At 39.3% G+C, this 24,458-nt stretch overlaps 1 protein-coding gene across 1 annotated transcript; it reads left to right on the plus strand.

Annotated features, from left to right (window-relative positions):
• The first annotated feature begins 2,131 nt into the window (after nt 1-2,131).
• On the plus strand, nt 2,132-22,347 carry LOC306978640 (suppressor of cytokine signaling 3-like). Its single transcript, XM_079577294.1, has 3 exons — nt 2,132-2,394; nt 17,486-17,774; nt 21,464-22,347. The coding sequence occupies exons 2-3, from the start codon at nt 17,682-17,684 to the stop codon at nt 21,983-21,985; spliced, it is 615 nt and encodes a 204-aa protein (XP_079433420.1). The 5' UTR covers nt 2,132-2,394; nt 17,486-17,681; the 3' UTR covers nt 21,986-22,347.
• The last annotated feature ends 2,111 nt before the right edge of the window (nt 22,348-24,458 follow it).

Genomic DNA, 24,458 nt, shown 5'->3' on the forward strand with positions numbered 1-24,458 from the left:
GAGAAAAAAAGCGCAACATAAATAGGACAAAAATGTAATAAAAAAGCATCAAAAGAGCGACAAAAAAGCATGAGGATAAAGCAACAAAAACCCACAAAAACGAGACAAAAACGTGAAAAAACATGACAAAAACACGCTTCAAAAATGTGATGAAAACACGACAAAATCAAGACTATAACATGAAAAAGTGACAATAAAGAAACAACAAAAGAGCGACAAAAAACATGATGAAAAAGCAACAAAAACGAGACAAAAAAAAACAATAATTGTGTTTATTTTGTCAGGACAATGAACATACATGGGACTCATGCATGTAAACAAGCCACACTGGATTGTGGCTTTGGGCCCATTTCCATCCGTTGTCCCTCACTTACGGTAACGCTGCTGTGAAGATTTGATCATCTTCAAGTTGAGCAAGAAACTGCTGCGCATTAAGATAACAGATGAGATAAAATGATAAAAAGTAATTGATCATTTATCCCAAGATAAAATATTAACTTGTGAATTTCTTTTGTGACACTGTAAAATTGTGTTTATTTACTTATTTATTTTAACTTTTTGGCTTAAGTGAACATAGCCTGCAAAATTTACTTTTTGAGTCAATTTAACCCCTTAACTCCCACCTGAACCGAGCACTTTTTCTCCAGTTTGGCTTTACCCCAATCCAAAAGCTTCTGGAAAAGAGGTGAGAAAATAGCGACAGAACTGAGACAAAAACAATGATGAAGATCTGACAAAAAAGTGACATAAAATTGTCAAAAAACTGACAAAAAATTGACAAAAAAATGAAAAAATGACAAAAAATGTGACAAAAATGTGACAAAAAAATGACAAAAAAATGACGAAAAAATGATGAAAATGTGACAAAAATGTGACAAAAAATTGACAAAAAATGACATTTTTTTTTACAAAAAAATGACGAAAAAATGATGAAAATGTGACAAAAATGTGACAAAAAATTGACAAAAAAGGACATTTTTTTTTACAAAAAATTGAAAAAAAATGATGAAAAAGTGGCAAAAATGTGATAAAAAATGTGACAAAAAATTGACAAAAAAGGACAAAAAAAATTAAAAAAAATTGACAAAAAAATTGACCAAAAAATGATGAAAATGATGAAAAAGTGGCAAAAATGTGATAAAAAAATTGACAAAAATTTGACAACAAAACGACAAATGTGTCAAAAAGTGAAAAAAATGTACTATTTGACAAAAAATTCACAAAAAAGTTACAATAATGAGTTGAACCCCCCCAAAAAATGATGGAAAAAAAATCTGATGACATGAAGAAAAAGATCCATTTAGACGAGTTTTGTAGATCTTAGCTTTCAAATGAGGCGTACACTGGCCTGAACTGCAGAAAATGCTCTCGGTTCAGGCGGGAGTTAAGAGGTTAAGACCCCGGTTTGGTCCCGATTTAATGACTTTAATGGCAAAATCAGACTAATCTTTGCATAGCAGCGTTTTAACGAGCTTTACAGTGCAATAATAATATAACACTCCTCCTGGATCATGGTAATAGAAATCATAAAACTTATATATTATGAGGTGGTGCTGGTACGTGAAAGAAGTACAATTCAGTAACATATGCCGACATGAATTGCAAAATTGTCGCAGCAGAAGTAGTACTGAAGTAACCTTAGGGGTCGATTTCCCAATACACTGTTAATACATAACTAATAATCTATTCTCTTGTAGAAGATGCAGATGTACGACAACTTTGTGGAACATTGCAATAACAGAAAGTGCTATGTAAAACCAATGCATTATTATTATTATATAGATATAGACGTTTTTTGCGCAATAAATTCTAACGTGATGGATATTGCGTTACTTTTTGGTATGTTTCGCAACCCTATCAGTAAGCCGGGGTGACCTTTCGCGTAAAAACCTAAAATGTTAATAAACAACTTGTTCTGCGTCTCTGACTAATTCCCGTTTATTTTGTTTGGTTCTTTTATCTCCCGCTGTGTTTATCTCATCACAGGCTAAATCAAGAGAAAAAAAAACGCGAAATATTTCAACAAATTCGAGGTATACACTGCTGCGAAGCCACGCCCACTCTGTACGAAACGCCTAGATTTTATCGCTCCCGCCGTGGCCCCTCCCCTTCCCACCACTGGGCTCTCTCGCGTTGTGCTTTCCCCTCCGTCGGCTTTGGAGATGTCGAGCAGCGGCGGCGGCGTTCCTCCTCTCCCCCTCTCCTTCTTCTCCTCCTCCTCCTCCTCGCTGCACGTTCCGTGGACCCCAGTTTCAATTCTCCTCGCACTCTTCCTTTTGGATTTTAATGCCTGAATTAATATTTTATCTACTGGCACTACTCTCGGGTAGTTTGCGGGGCTTCTTCGGGGCTGGCGACGAGCGGTTACGCACGACGGCTGACCGTATCTGCAAGGTAAAGGAGAAAAAGATACACTCACGCGCGGCACAGAGACACATGCTACGTTTTGTTTTGTTTTATATATAAAGCGGGATTAAAAAGGGGGGGATTCGGTGAAATATCGCGGTGGTGGCACAGTTGGTGCAGTGCAGAGAGGCGGCTTTTTTTTTTTTTTTTTTTGGACGCGACCCCGGACAGTTCAACGAAGAAAAGCCGCTGATTTTTTTTTTTTTTTTTTTTTGTGAATGGTGCTCGCTTTGCTTAGACTCCCGAGTTGTGGTCTCGTCTGGCAACAAGCGCCGGGGGTTAAGCCGTGGTTAAGGAGGAGGACGCGGTTTTATGGCTCGTTTTGTCTGCGTTAAAACCGGCTCGGAAGTCCACTCTAGTCCGCTATATTTAGCTCGCGCGCACAGACATTTGTTCTGCCCTGGTTTGATGTGGGTCAGCGATACGCACCGGGTTTTCTCTTGTCAGTCTGTCCACTTCTCTTTCATCTACTCGTCCCTGATAAGGTCAACTCTATATAGATACATTGCTGGTTAATAAACGTGTATGCACGGGTTTTACGCGTGTTCGATCTCCCTGGTGTAAAAGCTGCTTCCACATGAGCTCAGTTATATTATTCTAAAACAGGTTGTGTTCCTAGTGAAATTCAGAATGCGTGGAAAAAGTATCGTTTCTATTTTTAGAACTCTTGTAATTACCACCAATACTGCGTTATTACCTCTGGTTAAGTCCCAGACAGAATTACCCTTGTTTAATTCTGACATTACAGGCTAATAATATGTGTCTTACATAGTGGTGGGACTTTTTAAAACATTTTTAATCGAGTTAATTACAGGTATGCAATTAATTAATCGCAATTTAATCAAAAAACACATTTTTTTTCGCACCTAAATAGGCTGCGTTCACGTGACATCACAACATTCTAAAGAGCCTATGGTTTAACATTGAGGTGGAGCAACTGACGGTAACTATGGTAACGGTGGTAACTGACAAAATGCATATTTTTATGTCTTTGTTTTTTGGCTCATATCTCAGTCATGACTGGAGGAATCCACATGAAACAAAAACTGTCACAGAGTTCATTGTCTCCTCTGTCGGCACATATGAGCTGATGTCCAATTATTATCTCTGAAAAATGTCAAAAAGTGGTGACAATATGCGAAAACATGACCGTGATGTTGTCCAATAGAAAAGACTTTCAGACAAAAAAATAATATCACAAATCCAATTTTTCAGAATGCGTGGAAAAATTATCGATTCTATTTTTAGAACTATAGTAATTACTATAGTTCTACCAATTTTGCGAATCCAATCACGATCAGATACTGATGAGGAAAAACATTTGTCAATTTTCGTTTTGGAGATTTCTTCCAAAAACTGCATTTCTCCCATAGAGTTGCATTGGCCCTGCCCTCCATCTGACATTATGACATCATCACATTCTAAATCGTGAACGCCACCTATTATTCAATAATTCGGTAGAAACATGAGTTCAACAACAAATGTATTTATTATTGTTCATCTGTAAAGTAACTGAGGCAAAGTGCATTTATAGCTTAGCTTTCAGGTGTTTTAGGAACTCTAATCACTCATGTGACTTGTAGAGTTCATTAAACAGTAATAATAATGCCACATTTATATGAAAGTAAAAAATAAATAAAGCAAAAGGGCCAAAAAACAGCGCCTTTAAGTGTTTAACAATTGCTGTAAACAGAAATAAAAGAGCCATTTCTAATCCTGACAAGGGTTGGGGTTATTGTGGCTCAGTGGGCTGGAGCGTTTGTTTGAGGCTAACGCTAACATTAGCATGGAGGACGTCTCTGTGTTTGAGGATAACGCTATAGAGTTCGGGAATGTCCACAGTTACCATGGAGATCCGCCATCTTTGCAGCTGTTACCATACATTTCCATAGCCTAACATTAGCTAAAAACAGTATAAAAAGTGGAGTAAAAAAACAGCGGAACGACTCCGTTAGCTGCTGAGATACTGCTGGTAAATACATCTAACTCACTGTGGTGTCCAAGTGTTTTAATGTGAACTATAACTCCAGTATTTTAACTTCTAAAATTTCCATTAGTTTACAATGGCTGCTAATCCCATAATGCTTAGCGATATGACGTCACATTCCCGAACTCTATAGCATGGAGGACGTCTGTGTGTTTGAGGCTAGCGCTAACATTAGCATGGAGGACGTCTGTGTGTTTGAGGCTAGCGCTAACATTAGCATGGAGGACGTCTCTGTCTTTGAGGCTAACGCTAACATTAGTATCGAGGTATTTTAGACTTGAGTAACTACGGTGGAAGGAGAACTGTCTATCGTCCCATCAGGATGTTTTTTAAAACTAAACTGAGTCCCCCAGGGGCCGAGTGAATCGTCTCCGTCCATCGCTGTTGTGGGCGAATGTGCGTCAGATAAACGGGCGTACCAGGAACACGCAAATAGAAAGGTTCCGGCTCGGGAGTTCCAGGTTGGCGGGGAAATCGTGGGAAATCTTTATAATAAATTAATCGAAATTAACGCGTTAAAGTCCCACCCCTAGTCTTATGATAATACATCGGTTTACAATATCACAATATTAGGCGATACGATATCCGTATTGTGAGAAACCACAACATATCGATCGGTTTAGATCCATCTGACATGTTTTTTGCAATTTTATAAAGGTGCAAAGTTTAGGTTTTCAAGGCGTTTTTTTTGACACAATTCGCTGAAACTGAAAAAAATCGTGTTTGATACATTGAGGAAGGAAAATATCGCGATGAACGATGTTATTGAACGCAACAGAAACTTCCTTTAAAGCTTAAAAATGACAGTTTGAAAATTGCTTAATCGTAAAATATCCCACAGTAAACATGAGGTGCAATGAAACATCTTAATTTGAGTAAAAAATGAACAATGTGTGTGAAAAATATCGCAACCTCGTGCAGGGGCGGATCACGGGGGGGTAAGCAGGGTCAAGGGTCATTTCTGGGGTGGCAACACATTTTACAATGTCAAATGCTTAGAGTGGTGGTACGCAAGTTTTGCTTGATCGCAAGGCAATTTTTCCGATAAGATGCAGACTGAGCCTCCCAGAATGATTTACAAATAGGAGCTTTGTCCATAATATAAGTGTGTGTGTGTGTGTGTGTGTGTGTGTGTGGGGGGGGGGGGTTCTAACTCAGTTAAAATTTTAACTTATTTAGCTATAAAGTTGTTATAATTCTTTGTCCTGTCAAAAAAGTACTAACTGAGAGTGAACCTTTTAGAACTTCTAGAACATGTGTGAGACCTCACATGGCATCAGTGGGGTGGCAAGACCTTTAATAGGGGTGGCAGCTGCCCCACCCCCGTGCCACCCCTCTAGATCCGCCCCTGACTCCGTAGTATATATATCACAGGTTTTTCAATATCCTGCAGCCCTGATGTTACGAAAGACTTTCCCTAATGTGCTCCTAACTTTAGACTTCGGCTGCAAAAGGAATCGATCAATCTTAACCTCTTAACCCCCACCTGAACTGAGCATATTTTTTCCATTTTGGCTTTACCCAAATCTAAAGGCTTCTCGACTGACGGTGAAATGCCTCATTTGAAAGCTAAGACCTACAAAACTCATCTAAACTGATGTTATTCCTCACGATGTTGCTGTGTTTTTTTCACATTCTTTTTCATCTCATTATTTGTCACTTTTTATTGCCTTTTTTGTCACATTTTTGTTTCTTTTTGGGGTTTTTTATTGCGTTTTTGTAACTTTTTTTGCTACTTTTTGCTGTTCTTTTGTGGCTTTTTGTCACTTTTTGAAGCTTTTTTTTTGTTGCCTTTTTGTGGCTTTGTTATTGCATTTTCATCATATATTTTAGCCACTTTTTTGCTGCACTTTCATTTATTTGTCAGTTTTTTGTTGTTTTTTGTTGTCGTTGCTGTTTCCTTGCTTTCTTTTCGTTTTTGTTGCCATTTTTGACAATTTGTTTAATAGATCAGTCGTTTGGCTTTGAAAGCTGCAGACAAATGGCATCGCTCACACATGAAGCTAAAGCGATGTTTGTAGGATGCTCTCAGAGGTTTACACTCGTTTCTCAAGATTTGAAAGCTCAGAACATCCAGAGGCTGGAGGCTGCACTGAAACGAAAAGGGACAGGTGCTCGGATTGTGGAAGTCAGAGAGTCCACGTCTTTACGACCGAACTGGATTTGGCAACAATAAGTGAGGATCTTGTGATTTAATAGCCTATTTAATTAAAACTATGAAGCCAAAAAACAAAACGAGTCTGCGTATTATACAAGGAACGACGCGCTCTGGCCTTGTTATTAGTTGTTATACATTTTAATTTACTTACTGTAAGCGTAGTCGTTGCCAATTTCCGTCCTAAATCTGGCTCTAGTTCCGCAGGAACAGTACACAGCAGTACTACTACTACTTCTACCTTCTAGTGCTGCTACTTTTAATGCTTCCCCTCCTAGTTTAACCCTAGAAAATGAGCCAGCACAGTACACCGTAACTACAAGAGTACTTAATGCTTAATACAGCTGTGAGGATAATTACTACATTGACTCATCGTTCAATAAATGACAGATTTGGGACTAAATATTCATCGTCTGTACATTTATTAGCATTTTTTCCCATTTTTTTCTCATGTAATACTTTTTTACCCAAAGTAAATTGTGTTCCATCTTTATTGTGGGATTGATACAGACGGAATCTCTGGATCCGCCCATATAGGAAAACAATTTGGAGAAAAATCTAAACTTTCCACAGTTACCATGGAGATCCGCCATCTTTGCAGCTGCTAGCATACATTTCCATTGACTTGCATTAGCTAAAAACATCTAACTCACTGTGGTGTCCAAGTGTTTTAATGTGATCAATAACTCCAGTATTTTTACTTTTAAAACCTCCATTGGTTTACAATTGCTGCTAATCCCATAATGCTTAGCGACGTGACATCACATTCGCAAACTCTTTTATTCAAAAACTACTTTAACAAATCCTGAAATATGAACATAATTTTCTACTAAATAAAGATACAAAGACATGCGGAGGAGCAAAGTGGTACATAAATACATAAATAACAGAGAATGCTAACATGGTGCTACATGTTAGCGTCGTGCTAATGCCCACGATTAGCGTCATGCTAGCTACGACTGCCGTTTTTCCGCTTCTACTGAACAATCTGCTGTGAATAAACATCCATATGGACCCGATTTAGACTATTTACTATTTAATTTGAATGTGATAAATAAGTTAATATTTCACCAGAAAATGTCTAAAAAGTGTGAAAAACAGTTTCCCAGAAGATTCTATTTTCCCCCTCGGCGAGTCTTTGTCTTAGTTTTGGTGGCGTTGAAAGGTTTTCAATAACATCACTGATTGTGACTTGATACATCCTGTTATGGTGACAGGGCTAATGCTTATACGTCTGCTGATATTCATCAAAAAAAAAGGTTTGCAAGTGAATTATTGTCAACTATTTAGAGAGTTGTGTTTAGAATACCCTATGTTGTAATCACACTCAACTGTTTGGACACAGTTTATCATAATCTATACATTTTCTCATAGATATTGTCGACTGGATAAACCTGTAAAGCGGAAAAGTTGTGAGAGAGTTCAGAGCTGGTGGACTATAAACATATTTATCACACACCAATAAAGTCAAAACAAAATCTGGTCCATACGGATGTTTTTCCACAGCAAATTGTTCAGTAGAAGCGAAAAACGACACTTGTTGCTAACTTTAGCATATGTAGCATAAAGCTAGCGTTAATTCCTGGATAGAATTGTCAGTTTTTTAGGCATTTATGAGCTGTTGAACCACTTTGCTCCTCTCCATGTCTCTGTATCTTTATTTAGTAGAAAACTATATTCATAATTCAGCATTTGTCAGAGTAACGGTGGAGAAATGGGAGAAATAAGTAAAGATTTTTTCTTTGTTTCACCCTCTGCTTTGAACATGACCATATATGGGCTAAACCAAAGATGCCGTCTGTGTCTATCACATTTGTTCCCCTGTATCATGCAGCCTTTAGAGTTTTCATTCGACAGTATTTCAATAGCATTCTTCTGCTTCTGATTACTACTTTTTACGGCTTATTTTACTGCTGTGTTGGCTGTTTTGTTCCGGTATAGTCTACAGGTTAAAGTGCATATGCAATAATTTGATGAAGAAATGTTGGGCAGAAAAGCTATTTTATTGGAATTTTCAAGCTATACTACCAGGAAGTGACATAGATAGAGGTGAAGTAGCAGTTTGACTCATTTCCCATTGACATAGATGCAGACGGCATTGCATCATAGAAGGGACATACACATAAAGTCAAGTCTAAATCGGGTCAATATGGATGTTTATTCACGGCAGATTGTTCAGTAGTAGAAGAAGAAGAAGATCTTTATTTATATAGCGCCTTTCACAGACATATAGTCACAAAGCGCTTTACATGAGACAATTGTACATTCACTCCATACTCGGTGGTGGAAAGCTACGTTTGTAGCTTCAGTTTCCCCTGGGGGAGACTGTCAGAGGCGCTTTCGCGACTACACACGTCTGCGCCAACAGACCCTCTGACCACCACCATACAATCATTCACACACACATCATTCATCCTGGCCTATTGTGCATGTTTTTAGTGGTAGGGGAAACCGGAGTACCCGGAGGAAACCTACGCAGACACGGGGAGAACATGCAAACTCCACACAGAAAGGCCCTGTCCCTGGTGGGAATCGAACCCGGACCTTCTAGCTGTGAAGCGAGAGCACTAACCGCTGCGCTACCGTGCCGCCAATAGTAGAAATACATAAATAACAGAGAATGCTAACGTGATGCTACATGTTAGCATCGGGCTAATGCTAACGGTTAGCTAGTGCTTGCTACAACTGCCGTTTTTTCACTTCTACTGAACAATCTGCTGTGAATAAACATCCATATGGGCCCGATTTACACTTGACTTTATTTGTATGTGATAAATAAGTTCATATTCCACCAGAAAATGGCTAAAAAGAGGGAAAAGATTCTATTTCCCCCCTCGGCGAAGTGTAAAACTGTTTGCCTCTATCTATGTCACTTCCTGTCGGCGCCCAATAAGGAAGTGAAACTACAAACATCACAACAAATGCCAAACTAAAGAAAGATGGGTAAAATGTTACGCAAAATCTCAAATATAATTACTGTGTTTCAGACAAGATTGAGTCTAATGTGTCATGTGCACTTTCAGTCCCAGTTTAGGCCCGGGCTCAGGTTTAGCCCAGCGAGTATAGTTGTGTTATTGTGGGCAGCAGTGCAGCAGCTCCCTCAGCCTCTCTGGCGCCTTTCTCTCTCCCCTCTGTGCTCCGTCTGTCCAGCGTCAGACCACTGCAGACTAATAATATCCCTACTACCACTACTACTACTACAGTCAATTTGGTTTGGCACTATCAGTATCATCGGTCTGCCACTGTCTAGTGTCAACAATCCCAAATCGAGCGATATCAAATTGGATTCAGCCTGACATTAAGCCTCATTTTGTTAATAATGACTGTGCTCAGCTTATTATTATGTTCATGGAGGATACAGCTGTTGTCCGCAACAGCTTTTCTGGCCCATTAGCTTTTGCATATGTCTCTTCATTCCTCTGTTTTTAGATGTTAAAGGTCCTATACCGGATTTCTTTGATTACAAACAATGAAAGAGGGAGTCATTGAATGAAAATGTTAGTTGTGGTACAAACTCATTCAACTCTTGGCACCTTTCACATCTTAAAGGGACTGTTTGAGTGTAAAAATGTTAAAATTATGTATTTTCCTCCCCCTACATGTTCCAGCCATGCCCTAATGTGTAGAATGAGCTCAGACCTGTTCACCACAACTGCCTCTAAAATCCTGCACTGTCACTTAAAAAGGTGTAACTTCGCTTAAATATAGAGGCTGCAGTTACACATAAGACCTGAGGTGGCAGTAGTGAGTACAAAATGACAAACTTGCATCTAGCCCCTTTAAAGGGTCTCTTTTCAGGGTCACTGTCACAGAAATGCTGGAAATTCTGGAAATAATATAAATTCCTGCTCCAGTAGTGGCCATTGATATTATTTCGAGACCTTAGATCAGTTGTTTCCAACATTTTATGACTCGCTGATCCCTTGAGTCATTCATTTATATTCCAAGTATCCCCTACGTCATGGATTCTACCGATATTATTCCAAAATGACCAACTAAACTAAGATTATTCCATACTTTGTTTTGAGTTATGCAAGTTGGTCATTTTATACTCGCTGCTGCCACCTCAGGTCTTACTCGTAACTGCAGGTTCTATATTAAGCTTGTTCATGACGGGACTTCAGACTCGAATGAACACCTTTTTGAGTGACAGTGCAGGATTTCAGAGGCAGTTTTGGTGAACAGGTCTGGGCTCATTCTACACCAGGGGTAGGCAACGTCAGGCCCTTCAGCACAGAACCTCTGGCCCACAACATGATTTTGAGAAACATTATCACACAAATCAGAGAGTACTTTTAACATTATTAGAGTCAAATGTGAGAAAAAAAGGTAGAAAAACTGTCAATACACCCAGTGAGGTCATATATTATGTACAACACTGGCATTTGAAGGAAGTGCACTGGAAAAGAATAATCGTTTTAAAGAAGAAATGACATAAATCTACTTGAATTAAGAGATTAAATCTGAGGTTTGAGTAGATTTGGTCTGGTTTTAGACGAGATAAAACCTCTAGTAGTAGTTATTCTCTTAATTCAGATAATTTTGTGTCATTTCAAGGGAAAAACAATTATTTGTCTGATTTCAAGTGGGTTTTATTCTTGTTCCATTGGGATTAGTTCAAACCGACTCAAATTCAACATAGAATTTGATGAATTCAAGTCATTTATCTCATTTAAGATGGTCATTTTTCCAGTGTTGTGCTTCACTTTTGGCTAATAATCAGCGCCTTCGGCCCTCGGTCTGTTTACAATAAACCCCTGTTCTACACATTAGGACATGGCTGGAACATGTAGGGGGAGGAAGATACTTAATTTGAACATTTTTAAACTCCGTATAGTCCCTTTAACTTTTACTTAAAAGTAATATTGAAATTTCACCTGCAGCTTCTTTTCTTAAAGCATTACTAAGTAACGTGTTTACCTCTAGGGGTGATAAAAGTGTTAATGATTGGAGGGTCTTTCCACTGTGTATTGGGGCCTCCGGTCCGGTGGCAGTCAAGTTGCAATTGTGGTTTTCTGGCCAGAGACACCAGGGGGAGATGAAAGACCCTCCAATCATCCCATTAACACTTGTATTACCCCCAGAGGATTTATTAAGGTAAACAAGTGACTTAGTAATGCTTTAAGGCAAGGGGTAAGAGGTTAAAGTATTTAGTCCAGGCCTTCCTAATTTTCTCCTTGTTAGATATAAATTAAAGACCTAATTTTTTAGTTGTAGTAGAAAACATAGTACCTTTTTTACCCTCGTCCTGAGACAGTAAAGCCTGTTGCTTCATTTGACTTCAATCAAGGGCAACACATCATGGGAATACAATTAAAGAAGGATAACATTATGTTTTATGTTGTGTTCTGTGGATGGATGAAGTTGCCTGGTGTGACAATGGTTTAGAACTGGTTTTGTCCCGATTTAGTCCAGTTCAAATGTACACATGACTTAGACCTTCTTAAAGAGCGGGTATTATGCCTTTTGTAGGTTGTAGTGATGGGATCAAGAGATGAGAACAGTTTTTCCTTGATATGTAGGACCTCAGGGGGAGCTTTTATGGAAGAACAGTCACTAGGGTAGATTCAAAGATTGCTCAAAGATGCGGAAACTTGGTTGAAACTAGGGCTGCTCGATTATTGAAAAAATAATAATCACGATTATTTTTGTCATAATTGAAATCACCATTATTCAAACGATTATTTGTTGCCTTTAAAAAAAAAACATCAAAAAAGTGACAAAAATCCAGCAAAAAAAAGACAAAAATCCAGCAAAAAAGTGACAATAATCCAGCAAAAAAATGACAAAAATCCATTAAAAAATGACAAAAATCCAGCAAAAAAATGACAAAAATCCAGCAGAAAAAAGACAAAAATCCAGCAAAAAAAGTGACAAAAATCCAAAAATTAAAAATTTGAAAAAAAACATTAAAAAAAATAAAAATAAAATAAAAACATTAAAAAATATTATAATAGATTTTTTGCGATTATGCTAATTTTGTAATCATTTACTGTTGTAATCGAAATCGTAATCGAATTTCGATTAATTGCACAGCCCTAGTTGAAACACAGCTCCAGGTCTGTGTTTGACAAGAGAACAAAACTGTAACACGGTAAATGCTAAACTAAAAATCGCCGTCATTCCCACAGAGCGTTTCAGATCCGAATACAACTAAGTCCCCATATCTTGTAGCTCATGGCCAACCCGAGTCCAGAGGGACAGAGGAACAGAGTGAAATCTGGGCCCGAGTGTCCTCTTCAACCCCGAGCCCATTCACGGAAAACTAGTCCACGGCCTCTCCCCCCCCTGAGCTCCACACTGGGCCCCCTTTCTCCGGTTACAAGCCTCTGAAAAGGTGTTCCCATTCTGGACCCAAACGTCCCACGCCGAGAGGCCGCTGTGGAGACGTGGATCGCAGAAGTCGTAGTAATAATATTAGATCGGGTAAAACAACAAACTCACCTTCCAACTAAGAATAACAAGTAGTACTGTAAGTAGAAGCTACAGTAAATATTACAACTGTAAAATACCACAAATGTCACGATAACAGGACAGGATAGGAAATTAACCCCCACCTTCACCAAGTGCATTTTCTCCAATTCAGCCTATAGGCCAGTGTAACGCCTCATTTGAAAGCTAAGACCTACAAAACTGTTCTGATTTCTTTCCTTGCATTATTGCCATCACTATTGTTTTCTTTATTTCATTGCTTTTTCGACAAATATTCATCACATTTTTGTGCTTTTGTTGGATTTTCATCCTCGTTTTCACCTTAGGACATGACTGGAACATGTAGGGGAAGGAAAATACATAATTCTAACATTTTTAAACTCCGTATAGTCCCTTTAAAGTTGCAATAAACATAAAGCACAATTGAAATGCTAACGTCAACTAATCAAAGCTGGAACAAAGGCAATGATTGGGTCATGTAAAGCAGTGTTTCCTAACCAGGGGTTTGGGGGAAATCATTTAGATTAAAGCAGAACTAAGTAACTCTTGCCCCTAGAGGCCATAAGCGCCACTGCAGGTGTCGTAGCATGTTGTGAATTTTTTTACTCATTATTTGCGCCACTTAAACAATATTTACAGCAAAGTTTTAGTGAAATAATGATCTCCATTGTGTTATTGGATGAACAATATCCCTCTGTCCCTTTGTCTTTTCTGTCAGCGTAGTATTTACTCTCTCGTACAGTGAGTAAAAAAACGTAACACACTACGACACCGGCAATGCCGTTCATGGCCTCTAGGGGCAGGAGATACTTAGCACTGCTTTAACTAGCTTCATGAAAAAAGCGTCAAAACGGCAACAAAAAAAGGATGAAAATATGACAAAAAAGGCAACAAAATCACAATTAAGAAGTGAAAAACAGAGCCACGGAAAAGTGACAATAAGTCAATTAAAATGTGACGAAAACACAAAAAAGTTTGGATCCGTTGGTCTTAGCTTTCAAATGAGATGTTGCTCTGGCCTAAACTTTCAGGTCAAGAACAAGGACACGCTTTTAGATTTGGGTAAGAGGGTAAGAGGCCAAACTTTCCTTATCACTAACTCTAATAATCCTTTTTTGTGTCGCTTTGTGGCTCATGGATTTGTCTTTGATGTGAAATGATCTGTTCATGTAAACCTTCTCTACAAACGTGTTTGCACAGAACATTTTACCACATAAACATTTGCAGCTTTGGTGATTTTTCGATAAGATACGGAGCTATTAATCCTGCTCTGCCTGTTGTTGCAATATAAGGAAATGGAGTGAGGAGATAAGGAGATGTGACTTCCTTGTAGAGGTTTTACAATTGTTTTTAAAGTGCGTGGACGAATGACTCGTCACGGTACAGAGGTTATATGTTATGGTATTTCCCAAGGGAATATAAAATAAAGCTGTTGCGCTTTTGACGGTTTTTCTCCCTTTTTCATCGCTGGTAAAGTTTGAATTGTAGTTGAGTTTTCATTAAAAGCACAGAAACTGGTCAAATAATCCTCCCAAGAAAAATAATTTGTGGTTTTTGCATCTCTAATAAGAGCCTGACTGAAGAGTGAGCTGCTAAACTGATGGACGTGACATTTCACAGCGTGTTTGTGGAAGTTTAAACTACAGGGTTAAAGCAGTACTTTGTTTTCTGATAAGGATTAGAGGTCGACCGATATGGGTTTTTCTAAGGCCGATGCCGATATTTTTCCAAATGTCTCGACTATAATCCTGCGTATGAACTGTAGAATATGTCTGTGCTGAACTGTGACTGCAGGGGGCGCTTTATCAGAGGCTTAGGGCTGATTTATTCTACAGGCAGACCGATATGGGATTTCCTAATGCCGATGCTGATATTTTGGGATGTTAATTGGCCGATATTGACCGATATTTTTGGCCGATTTTTCCAAATGTGTGGTCTATAATTCTGTAACAAATACTTGGCCGCTCCAGCCCTGGACGATTTTATTTGAAACTATGATTGGATCGACGAAAGCAGTGTTAATTTTGACAACATATTTTATTTTAGTTTTAGCCTTAGTCTTTTGACTAAAATTTAGTCAAAAAATACTTTTTGATTTTAGTCTAGTTTTAGTCGACTAAAATGAAGACTAATTTAGTCGACTTATATTTATAATATTCATTATAATCATATTTAATCTTGTTCCTCGACTTCATGGAGCTGCTCCACATGAATGAAGCACAAACCTGTTCATTTGGCAGCGAATTTAAATGATATGAGGCTTTTTCAGACTGTCAATAGAAGTTTGGATGATTTTAGTCTCTCCTTTTCATTTTTATTTAGTCTTGTTTTAGTCGACTAAAACATCTGGACATTTTAGTCATAGTTTTAGTCTCATGAGAAACTTTTAATTTAGTTTTAGTCCAATTTTAGTCGTCAAAAATATCCCTTTGACTAAAATTAAGACTAAATATTTTAGTCGACAAAATTAACACTGGACTAAAGAAATAACTTTAGTCGATCCAATCATAGTTTCCGTCCCAGCTTTGATTAGCTGTCGTTAGCATTAGCATACTGTTGCTAGCCGCGGCATTTTGCGCAGCGATCAAAAATACAGAAGTGGAGGTTACCTCAGCGAGTGAATTCTCCAGGTTCTTTGTTTGCTTGACCAAATATCGACCCGATATATCAGCCGGCCGATATCATTTATTCAGGGCATTCATGTTTAGTCTGTACTTCAGGGAGCTCATTTTAAAAGGTCTATATCTATCTTTTATGGTTCCGAAATTATAATAAAAATAGGTGGATATAAGACTGATGCCGATATGCACAGTGATATTCACCAATCTTTAGTTGAGTAGTTCTTGAGTTTAAATGTCTGGTCTATAATCCTGTAAAAACATAAATACTTGGTCTATTTTATTTGATTACTTTAGGTCAGCCATTCCCAAAGTCCAGGACATTGCGGCCCCCTTATCAATCCGAAACTGTCTCGGGAACTCTCATTAATTATTACAATATTCAGGAATTTGCTATTTCTTCACTGCTAAAGTTACAAAAAAAATCTACATCGAGCAATGACTGAAGGCGAAATACTGGTTTGTTACTAGTTGTACATTTTAGCAAATAAATGCATTTTTACTTTCAAAATCAATTATTAAGTCACTTGTTTTGAGGCCCCCCTGTAGTGCCTTCCACTTTGGGAACCACTGCTTCAGGTGATTCAATCATAGTTTCTGTCCCAGCCTTGATTAGCTTAGCATTAGCATATAAAAACACAAATGCAGAGATTAAAACTAACTCAGTGATTGAATTCTCCAAGTCCTGTGCTGTAAAATGCAGCATGTCCATATTAACTGAGGTTTAGTGAAACTTATATTTAAAGGGGGGGTATTATGCAAAATCGAGTTTTTCAATCTTTCCATCATGTTATTATGTCATTCCCTCATTAAAAACATGCCTGAAGCGTTGCCTTGGCACATTCACGTATTTTTGAGTAATCTGTAAAAACTCTGATGGCGGCCATTTTAGGGATAGGTTTGCCTGAGTCCTCCTAGGAACGCCCCCACCTCCTGGAGACGCCTCCGAGCTTTCGTCACCAGCCGAGTAACCAACCACTGCTCCTCAGCAGAACCCCCTCCCCACTGATGCCACAGACAGCGTGTGGAGGGGGCGTGTCGGAAAGGCTCAGAGGTTCTTAAAGAGACAGAGGCCTATTTCAAGACATTCACTACAGCCATTTTGAGACATTTTATACAAGGCAGTTATTCTAATTTACTGTATTTACAGACCAACAGAAGGTTTCGTCATCATTGTAGTGTGATATAGACTGGTGCTATGGGATTGAAAAAAGCATAATAACCCATCTTTAACAAACTTGTAGCTAAACAATTTTCATTGCGATGTTTCTCTGTTCCCGTGAGGCCTAAGAAGTTGTGGGAGCACTCGTTTAAACGGGAAGTCTCTGTCGCTTTTGGTCCCGGAAATATCGGCTTTAGATCGTCCAATAGCCGATATTGTAAAATCCCCAAGTATGGGTCGACCTCCAGTTGTGGCTCTGAGCTCTTTCCGGTTCAAAGAAACGTAAAAGTTTCAGTTTCCCTTTCGGTTCTGTAGATATCGGCCTTTTAGCGGCACGATATTGGCCGATTTTGTAAATTACCCAGATATCGGCCCGTTGTATTGGTCGACCCACTTGCAGACATAAATGAACAGTTAAGACTCATATATGGCTGTGTATTTGTTGTTGGATAGGTGTTATGTTGGGGATCTTGGTTGTCCAGGGTTTTTCCCATGGTTTCCAGCTTTTTTGCATATGTAAAATAAATGCAAATATTGACTTTAAAGGGGGTTTTCCTAAATAAGGCTACACTTCCACCCACTCCCTTTTTTCTTTTGGTCATGTGTGAAACTTTGAGAACACTGACCTAACATTTCCGTCTTTATATTTGCTTATTGCAGCTTCATATTGTGATTTTGATCTGATTTTGTGATTAAACCCAGCCTTTTCTCGCCCCGTCCCTCAGGTGTTGGTAGGTGCCCTCCCCCAGCCCCTCTCTGGATGCACCGGCCCCTCCTGCCCCGGGGCCCTGGACCCGGACTGCGACCCCCACAGACTTGGGCAGCGGAGGCGGCGGCGGCGAAGTCACCCCGGGATCCAGCTCTCCGGGCGGGGCGGCCTGTCCGCCCGAGCCCCCTGTCCGGCCCGGGCCCGCGCTCGCCATGGTGACGTCCGGGGCCGTGACGACAGGGGGGGGCCTGGGCCTGTCGCCGCTGCACTACAAGCCCTTCAGCTCCCACGCTCACTACCAGCAGGTCAGTCAGGCCTTTTAATGTTTATACACGTACGTCTAAAGGCAGAGAGGCACCGAAATACAGAGACTTTGAAACGAGACCACGAAAAGTTTTTTAAAGTGTCTTGTTTTGAGTGAAAAAGTGAAAGGTCTTTGCAAATTAAATGTTACATCAAGGGTTTGCGGACAAAGTGTAAATGTTATTGTTGACCCTTCTTGAAGACGTAGTTTTGAAGGGTTGCTTTTGAAGTTCAGTATGTGGTCAGCAATTGTCCCTAAGTATTTGTTTAATTATTTATGTATTTAAAGGGACAATGCATATTAATCCCTTAACTCCCACCTGAACCCAGCACATTTTCTCCAGTTTGGCTTTACCCCAGTCCAAAAGCTTCTGGAAAAAAGCTGTAAAAATAGCAACAAAACTGAGACGAAAACAATGATGGAAATGTGACAAAAAAGTGAGAAAACATTGACAAAGAAGTGACGAAAAATGTATGAAAAAGTGGCAAAAATGTCACAAAAAGTCACAAGAAATTGACAAAAAAATCACAAAAAAATCACAAAAATGTGACAAAAAAATTACAAAAATGTGACAAAAAAAAGTACAAAAATGTGACAAAAAAATTACAAACATTTTATAAAAATTTGACTAAAAAAAAAAAGACAAATGACAAAAAATGACAAAAAAGTTACAAAAATGAGTTGAATACCCAACAAAAAAAATGATGGAAAAAAATCTGATGACGTGAGGAAAAAGATCCTCTCGGAGTTAAGAGGTTAATGAACATATAAATGTAAATATGCCAGATTTGCCAATGGCTACTTTCCATCTGTCGTCCTGAGCAGATCAAGAAAATCCAAAGACCAGTGAGCAACATTAAAGGAGCTTTACCTGACTGTACAAAGAAACAGGGTCACTCAAATTTCAAATTTGCTATTTTCTGGTCCAAACTCATCTCAAACTTTCCTAATGCATTTACAACATCAACATTCATCACAGGGACTGAGTTTAAACCAGGTTTCATAACTTTCAGTGAGGAAAACTGTCTGCCTACTAGCTTGACATTTTAAAGGGCTTTAAAACCAGTGTTATTTTGATAAATGTATGCTTTTACCATATACTATAGGACAAAACCAATTTAATTCCAACAACAACAACAAAAAAATCTAGAATAGCTCCTTTAAAGACCAAAAATCCTCACACAGATCATCCACACAATTAAACTTAGACATAAAACATAAGGATAATGGTCAGTGGTCACATGTCTGGTTCCCTTTGAGCCAACCTTTAAGTTTTGTTTTAAATACAATATGATACAGTCTCTGGGATGCTGTTCCAAACCTTGGTCCCTTTCACTGATACATCTGTGACTAAACACTGTGTGTCTATGAGGAGCCACAGACACAGGCGCCTCTGGTGGCGGCTCTGCTCACTCTGCTTGTACTGGATTTGAACTTAAAGAGGCTAGATGCAAGTTAGTCATTTTATACTCAATACTGCCACCTCAGGTCATACGTGTAACTGCAGCTTCTATATTAAGCTCGTTTTTGAGTGACAGTGCAGGATTTTAGAGGCAGTTGTGGTGAACAGGTCTGAGCTCATTCTACACATTAGGACATGGCTGGAACATGTAGGGGGAGGAAAATACTTAATTTTGACATTTACAACCTCTGTATAGTCCCTTTAAGCACTGATGAAATGAAAATGTGTTTATATCAAATATTTTCAAAGCTATATAGCGACTCAATTGGTTTTAAAGTAGTCAGACTTGTTAGTGACCAGTTAGTAATGCAATATTCAATATGTGAAATATATTGACATATTATCTGGCCATCTACATCCAATGGCAGTTTAAGCTAGCATTGGCGCCAGTATTTGGCACAGCGATCAAAAGTACTGTTGTGCAGCGTGTAAAACGTACTCAGTGACTATATTTCCCAGGTTAAAGCTGGGGTATCTGACTTTTTGTTGTTGTAAAGTAAATTTGCTTTTACCACCACAGAGTATGTTTATAGTCTTTCTTCACCACATTGAGCTATAGAAGATAGAAGTAGAGTCTAAATTGTTGAAATCGTATGAAATGTTGCAATAATGTTGATATCGTGATGTAAGACGGTTATCGAATACCGTGTTCTTTCTTTATATCACACTGCGTTAATGTAAGACAGACCATGGATCACGTAAAGGCACTGGACACTGGAGGTGAAAGGGCTGATTGTCAGTTTCCTTGAGTCGTGCTCATTTGAATGGATCATGGGCTCAGCGTGGGAGTGTTTTTTCTGTGTCACATTTGTTTGTCAAATGATGATCGGGCGATTTCCAGATTTACAAGTCAAATCCACTCATGTTCTCCCTCCCGATGTTTCACATGTTCAGGCTTAAGTCTGAGGGAAAGTGGTCGGAAGTGAAGGATAAAGGATGGGCCTGTCGTGCTGCTTCGTACGCAGACACAGGGTGAACATGCAAACTCTACACGGGAAACTCGGATTCAAACCTGGGACCGACTTGTTCTGTTCTTTAGGCAGTAGTTTTATTGTAAACAACAAAAAGTCCTGATTTCGTGGTATGTTTTTATTACAAATATTAGAGGAGGTCGAATTATGTGTCTACAATTCTAAAATATTTGTCATCTAGAACCAGGAAACAGAACAATAATGTGTGGAAGATCTGCAAATTTACAATATCGGGTTCATTTGTGTTAAAGGAACAGGCCACCGTTTTTCCATACTGAGATATGTTCTTACCTGAGCTTAGACGAGTTGATGCGTACCTGTGTGTGCCCGTAGCACCTTCACCCCATTTGGAGCTATAGGAACACACTGGGGGAGGCCAAATGCTAGCAACATCTTTGGTCTTTTTGCGTGACCGAGGGCACGCACAAAGACCAGACAGGTACACATCAACTCGTCTAGGCTCAGGTAAGAACATATCTCAATATGGAAAATTGGTGGCCTGTTCCTTTAAGAATGTGTGATAAATGGAGAATAATTTGGGGGAAATTGGCAGAAATTGTGGCAAAAATAAGATAACATTTTGGGGGGAAATATTTTGAAAATAAATTGGGTAAAAAATAAGGGGGAAAAAAGGTTGTAAATTGGGAAAAAATTGGAATAAAAAAAAATAAAGAAAAATTCCAACAAAAATAGGGGGAAAAAATATTTATTTAAGCTGAAACAACCAATTCACTTCCTTTGATGCCTTCCCTGGACCAACAGCATCAAAAGTCAAGGCTAAAAGATATACACTTTTTTTTTTTGGTACCTGCTTTACCGGGTTCTGTGTGGACTTTGCATGTTCTCCACATGTCTGCATAGGTTTCCTCCGCGTACTCCGGTTTTCCCTACCACCAAAAACATGTACAATAGGCCAGGATGAATGAGAGTTTGCTTGAGAGTGCGAGTGGGGGACGACGGATGGAAGTTAGCCCAAGGTTGCAATCTGGCGTGGCGTGTTTACATGCATGGGAGCCATGTATGGTCATTAACATGCACTGTCCCAACCAAATAAACCAATAAATAAATAAATACCCAGCTCCAGTAAAGGCCAAATGCAGCGGTGCAGATGTACTTGGGTCTCCTGCTCTACATTACCCATGCGTTCCTGGTCTGACCCAGCCTCAGGTCTCCTCTGTCTGAAAGTGTCAAAAGGTTCCTGCAGTGAGCGGACGCCTATAATGGTAAAATCCCCCCCCCTCTCTCTGTTTACTTCAGGTGATGTGTGCCGTGCGTAAGCTCCAAGAGAGCGGCTTCTACTGGGGCGCCGTGAGCGGACGCGAGGCCAGCTCCCTGCTCCGCTCCGAGCCCCCGGGGACCTTCCTCATCCGGGACTCCTCGGACCACCACCACTTCTTCGCCCTGTCCATCCAGACGGCCCGCGGCACCAAGAACCTGCGCATCCACAGCCGGGACGACGGCTTCTTCCTGCAGCGCGACCCGCAGAGCGCCCACGAGCCGCCGCGCTTCGACTGCGTGCTCAAGCTCATCGCGCACTACATGGGGAAGAGCCACGCCGGCGTCGCCCCCGGCAACGGCAGACACGTTTATTTGATACACAGCGGCGGGGAGAAGGTGCCGCTGGAGCTGCGGCGCCCCCTGTGCGCGTCGCTGTCGTCGCTGCAGCACCTGTGCAGGAGGACGTTGAACAATGCCAGCCTCGGCGGCAGGACTGAGCGGCAGGAGGAGATCCCGCACACGCTCAAAGACTTCCTGCAGGAGTATGACGCCCCCATTTGACCACGGAGCAGGCGAGAGGAGACTTTTTAGAGAAATATTCAAATCTGGAGTTTCTACAAGGGTTAGCACATGAGAGGTGCGCAAAAGTGGGCGGAGTTTGAAGTCGATCACAGCTGAGAAAGAAGGGTCACGGTTACACAACAAAAAACAAATATCAAGCATGGATTTAAATAACTTGGTTTGAGAATATTAATCTTATTTTGAGCGTTTTTCACTCATTTAGGCTTTTTCTTGATATAACCAAGAATACTTTGCCTGTTTGAGGACATGTCAGACTGGTTCTATGGTCATCTCGCTTGAAATAAGAAAGTAAAACTGCCAATGGGACAAGTGCAATATTCTTATCCCATTGGCAAACCTGAAATAAAACTAATAATGACTCATTCTTAACTAGTCAAAACAACTAATATGTTCAATATTATGCCCCTATTCGAGACATTGAAACTATTGTTTTGCTATTACACTTTTTTGGAGTGTAATAGCAGCACAGTATCTTTGAGTATACACTGATATGGAATTTTGCAGTCCTAGATCAAACCCATATTACAATGTTAATGCCCAAATTTTACTATATTTAAATGCCTCTGTAAAAGTTTCTAAGACAAGGCTCAGACTAAAATGAAATAGTTAACTTTTTGACAAGGGGCAGTGCACATTAATCAACATTAGAATTAATTTTCAATAGTCCTTTTGGCAGATGTCAAGGCCAACCTAAAAGAAACAGAAGTAAAATCACACAACAGTTTACACATTCAATATAGCTACAAAACATACAATAGAAACAGGGATTCCTTAACTTTTCAGACCCCATCTTGGCACCCCCTTCTGTAAAACGTCATTAGCATTTCTAATAATTTAAGTAAATCTGGTTGTGTTAGTTTGGAACCTGCACTTTGATTTGGCGTAATTTGTTCGCTGTTTTCAATCAAAAATACATCAAATTCTATGATAGAAATGTAAAAAAATATTGTCTCAAAATCATCTTGTCTCCACTAGCCACTTTTTGCCAATCTTTTTAAAATAATAACTCTTTCTCTTTCTCCGCCTCCTCCTCCTTCTTTCCCAAATCTGGGCTTGCCTGTCAGCTACAAATCTGTTGCAATGGTATGTAAGGATTAGTCAGTTTTTCCCAATCCCTAATTTCATACGTTTACACTGTAAATGCCGTCACAGGGAGCTGTCGATGTCCTCATGTCTATAGGGCTTATAAAAACAAGTGTATGGCAACCCCACCCATCTGTGCATGAGCTAATATTAGTTTAGCATTAACGGTATGGGGAGGCTAGCCTGAGCTATGCATGATTAAATGATCATATCCAAAGGCAATCCAAAACAGTAATCAAACTTGCTTTAAATTGTAGATCAATGATTGAAATTGTAATCCAAATCACCATAAAGCTATGCTAATCATCATCTGTTTACAATTCTTATTAAAATGGCAAGCTAGGCTAACCGAACTAGCTTAAAATTACACTTACACTTATGGGATGGAAATTAGCCTCGAAATCCGGCATATTTACAGCACTAGTTGTCTGTTCATTAATATGCACTGTCCCATTCAAATAAATTAATAAATTAAATGAAAAAGGGGGGAAATAATTTGGAGAAAAATCTAGAACTTTCTCTAATTATTCAAAAACTACTTTAACAAATGCTGAATTATGAATATAGTTTTCATGGTGACATGGAGAGGAGCAAAGTGGTTCAACAGCCCATAAATACATGATTAACAGAGATGCTAGCACGATGCTTCATGTTAGCATCGTGCTAATGCTAACGGTTAGCTGGCACCACCTACGACTGCCATTTTTTCACTTTTACTGAACAATCTGCTGTGAGAAAATATCCATATGGGCCCGATTTACACTTGACTTTCTTTATGTGTGATAAATAAGTTTATGTTCCACCAGAAAATGGATAAAAAGAGTGGACAAAGATTCTATTTTCCCCCTTGACAAAGCCACGCCCCCTTCTATGACGCGATGCCGTCTGTATCTATTGAACACTGGACAAATGACAAATCTTCAATGAGTTAAATGACTTAAAATGGCTTGAATTAAGGTTGTTTATGTTTATTTTGAGTCTGAGATCAGATAAAAATGCTAATGCTAATGGAGCAATTCTTTTTCCAGTGTCGCCAAATACTGTGTCGTGAACTGTGACTATTCTGAATATCATTTCGCTGTGGTCGACTCCATTTACTCCCCCACATTTTTGTTGTTTTTTTAATTAACGGACATTTTCTACCGAGCAGCATGACTTTAAAGGATACCTCGTCTGTTAAACGTGGCTGCTGCTAGCTCTAACAAAAAAACTATACCGGATAATATCAACAAAAAAACAAAAACGTAACCTCGGAGGTCAAAGCAGACGGTTAGGTTTTTTGTCTATTTTTTATTTTTCTACTCAACGTGACTGACGCGGACGCAGAGCTTTGCCTCGTAGAAGATTCAACTCGATCGGTTCAATATTA

Source organism: Gobius niger (assembly GCF_951799975.1).
Source record: "Gobius niger genome assembly, chromosome: 19".
Lineage (NCBI taxonomy): Eukaryota > Metazoa > Chordata > Actinopteri > Gobiiformes > Gobiidae > Gobius > Gobius niger.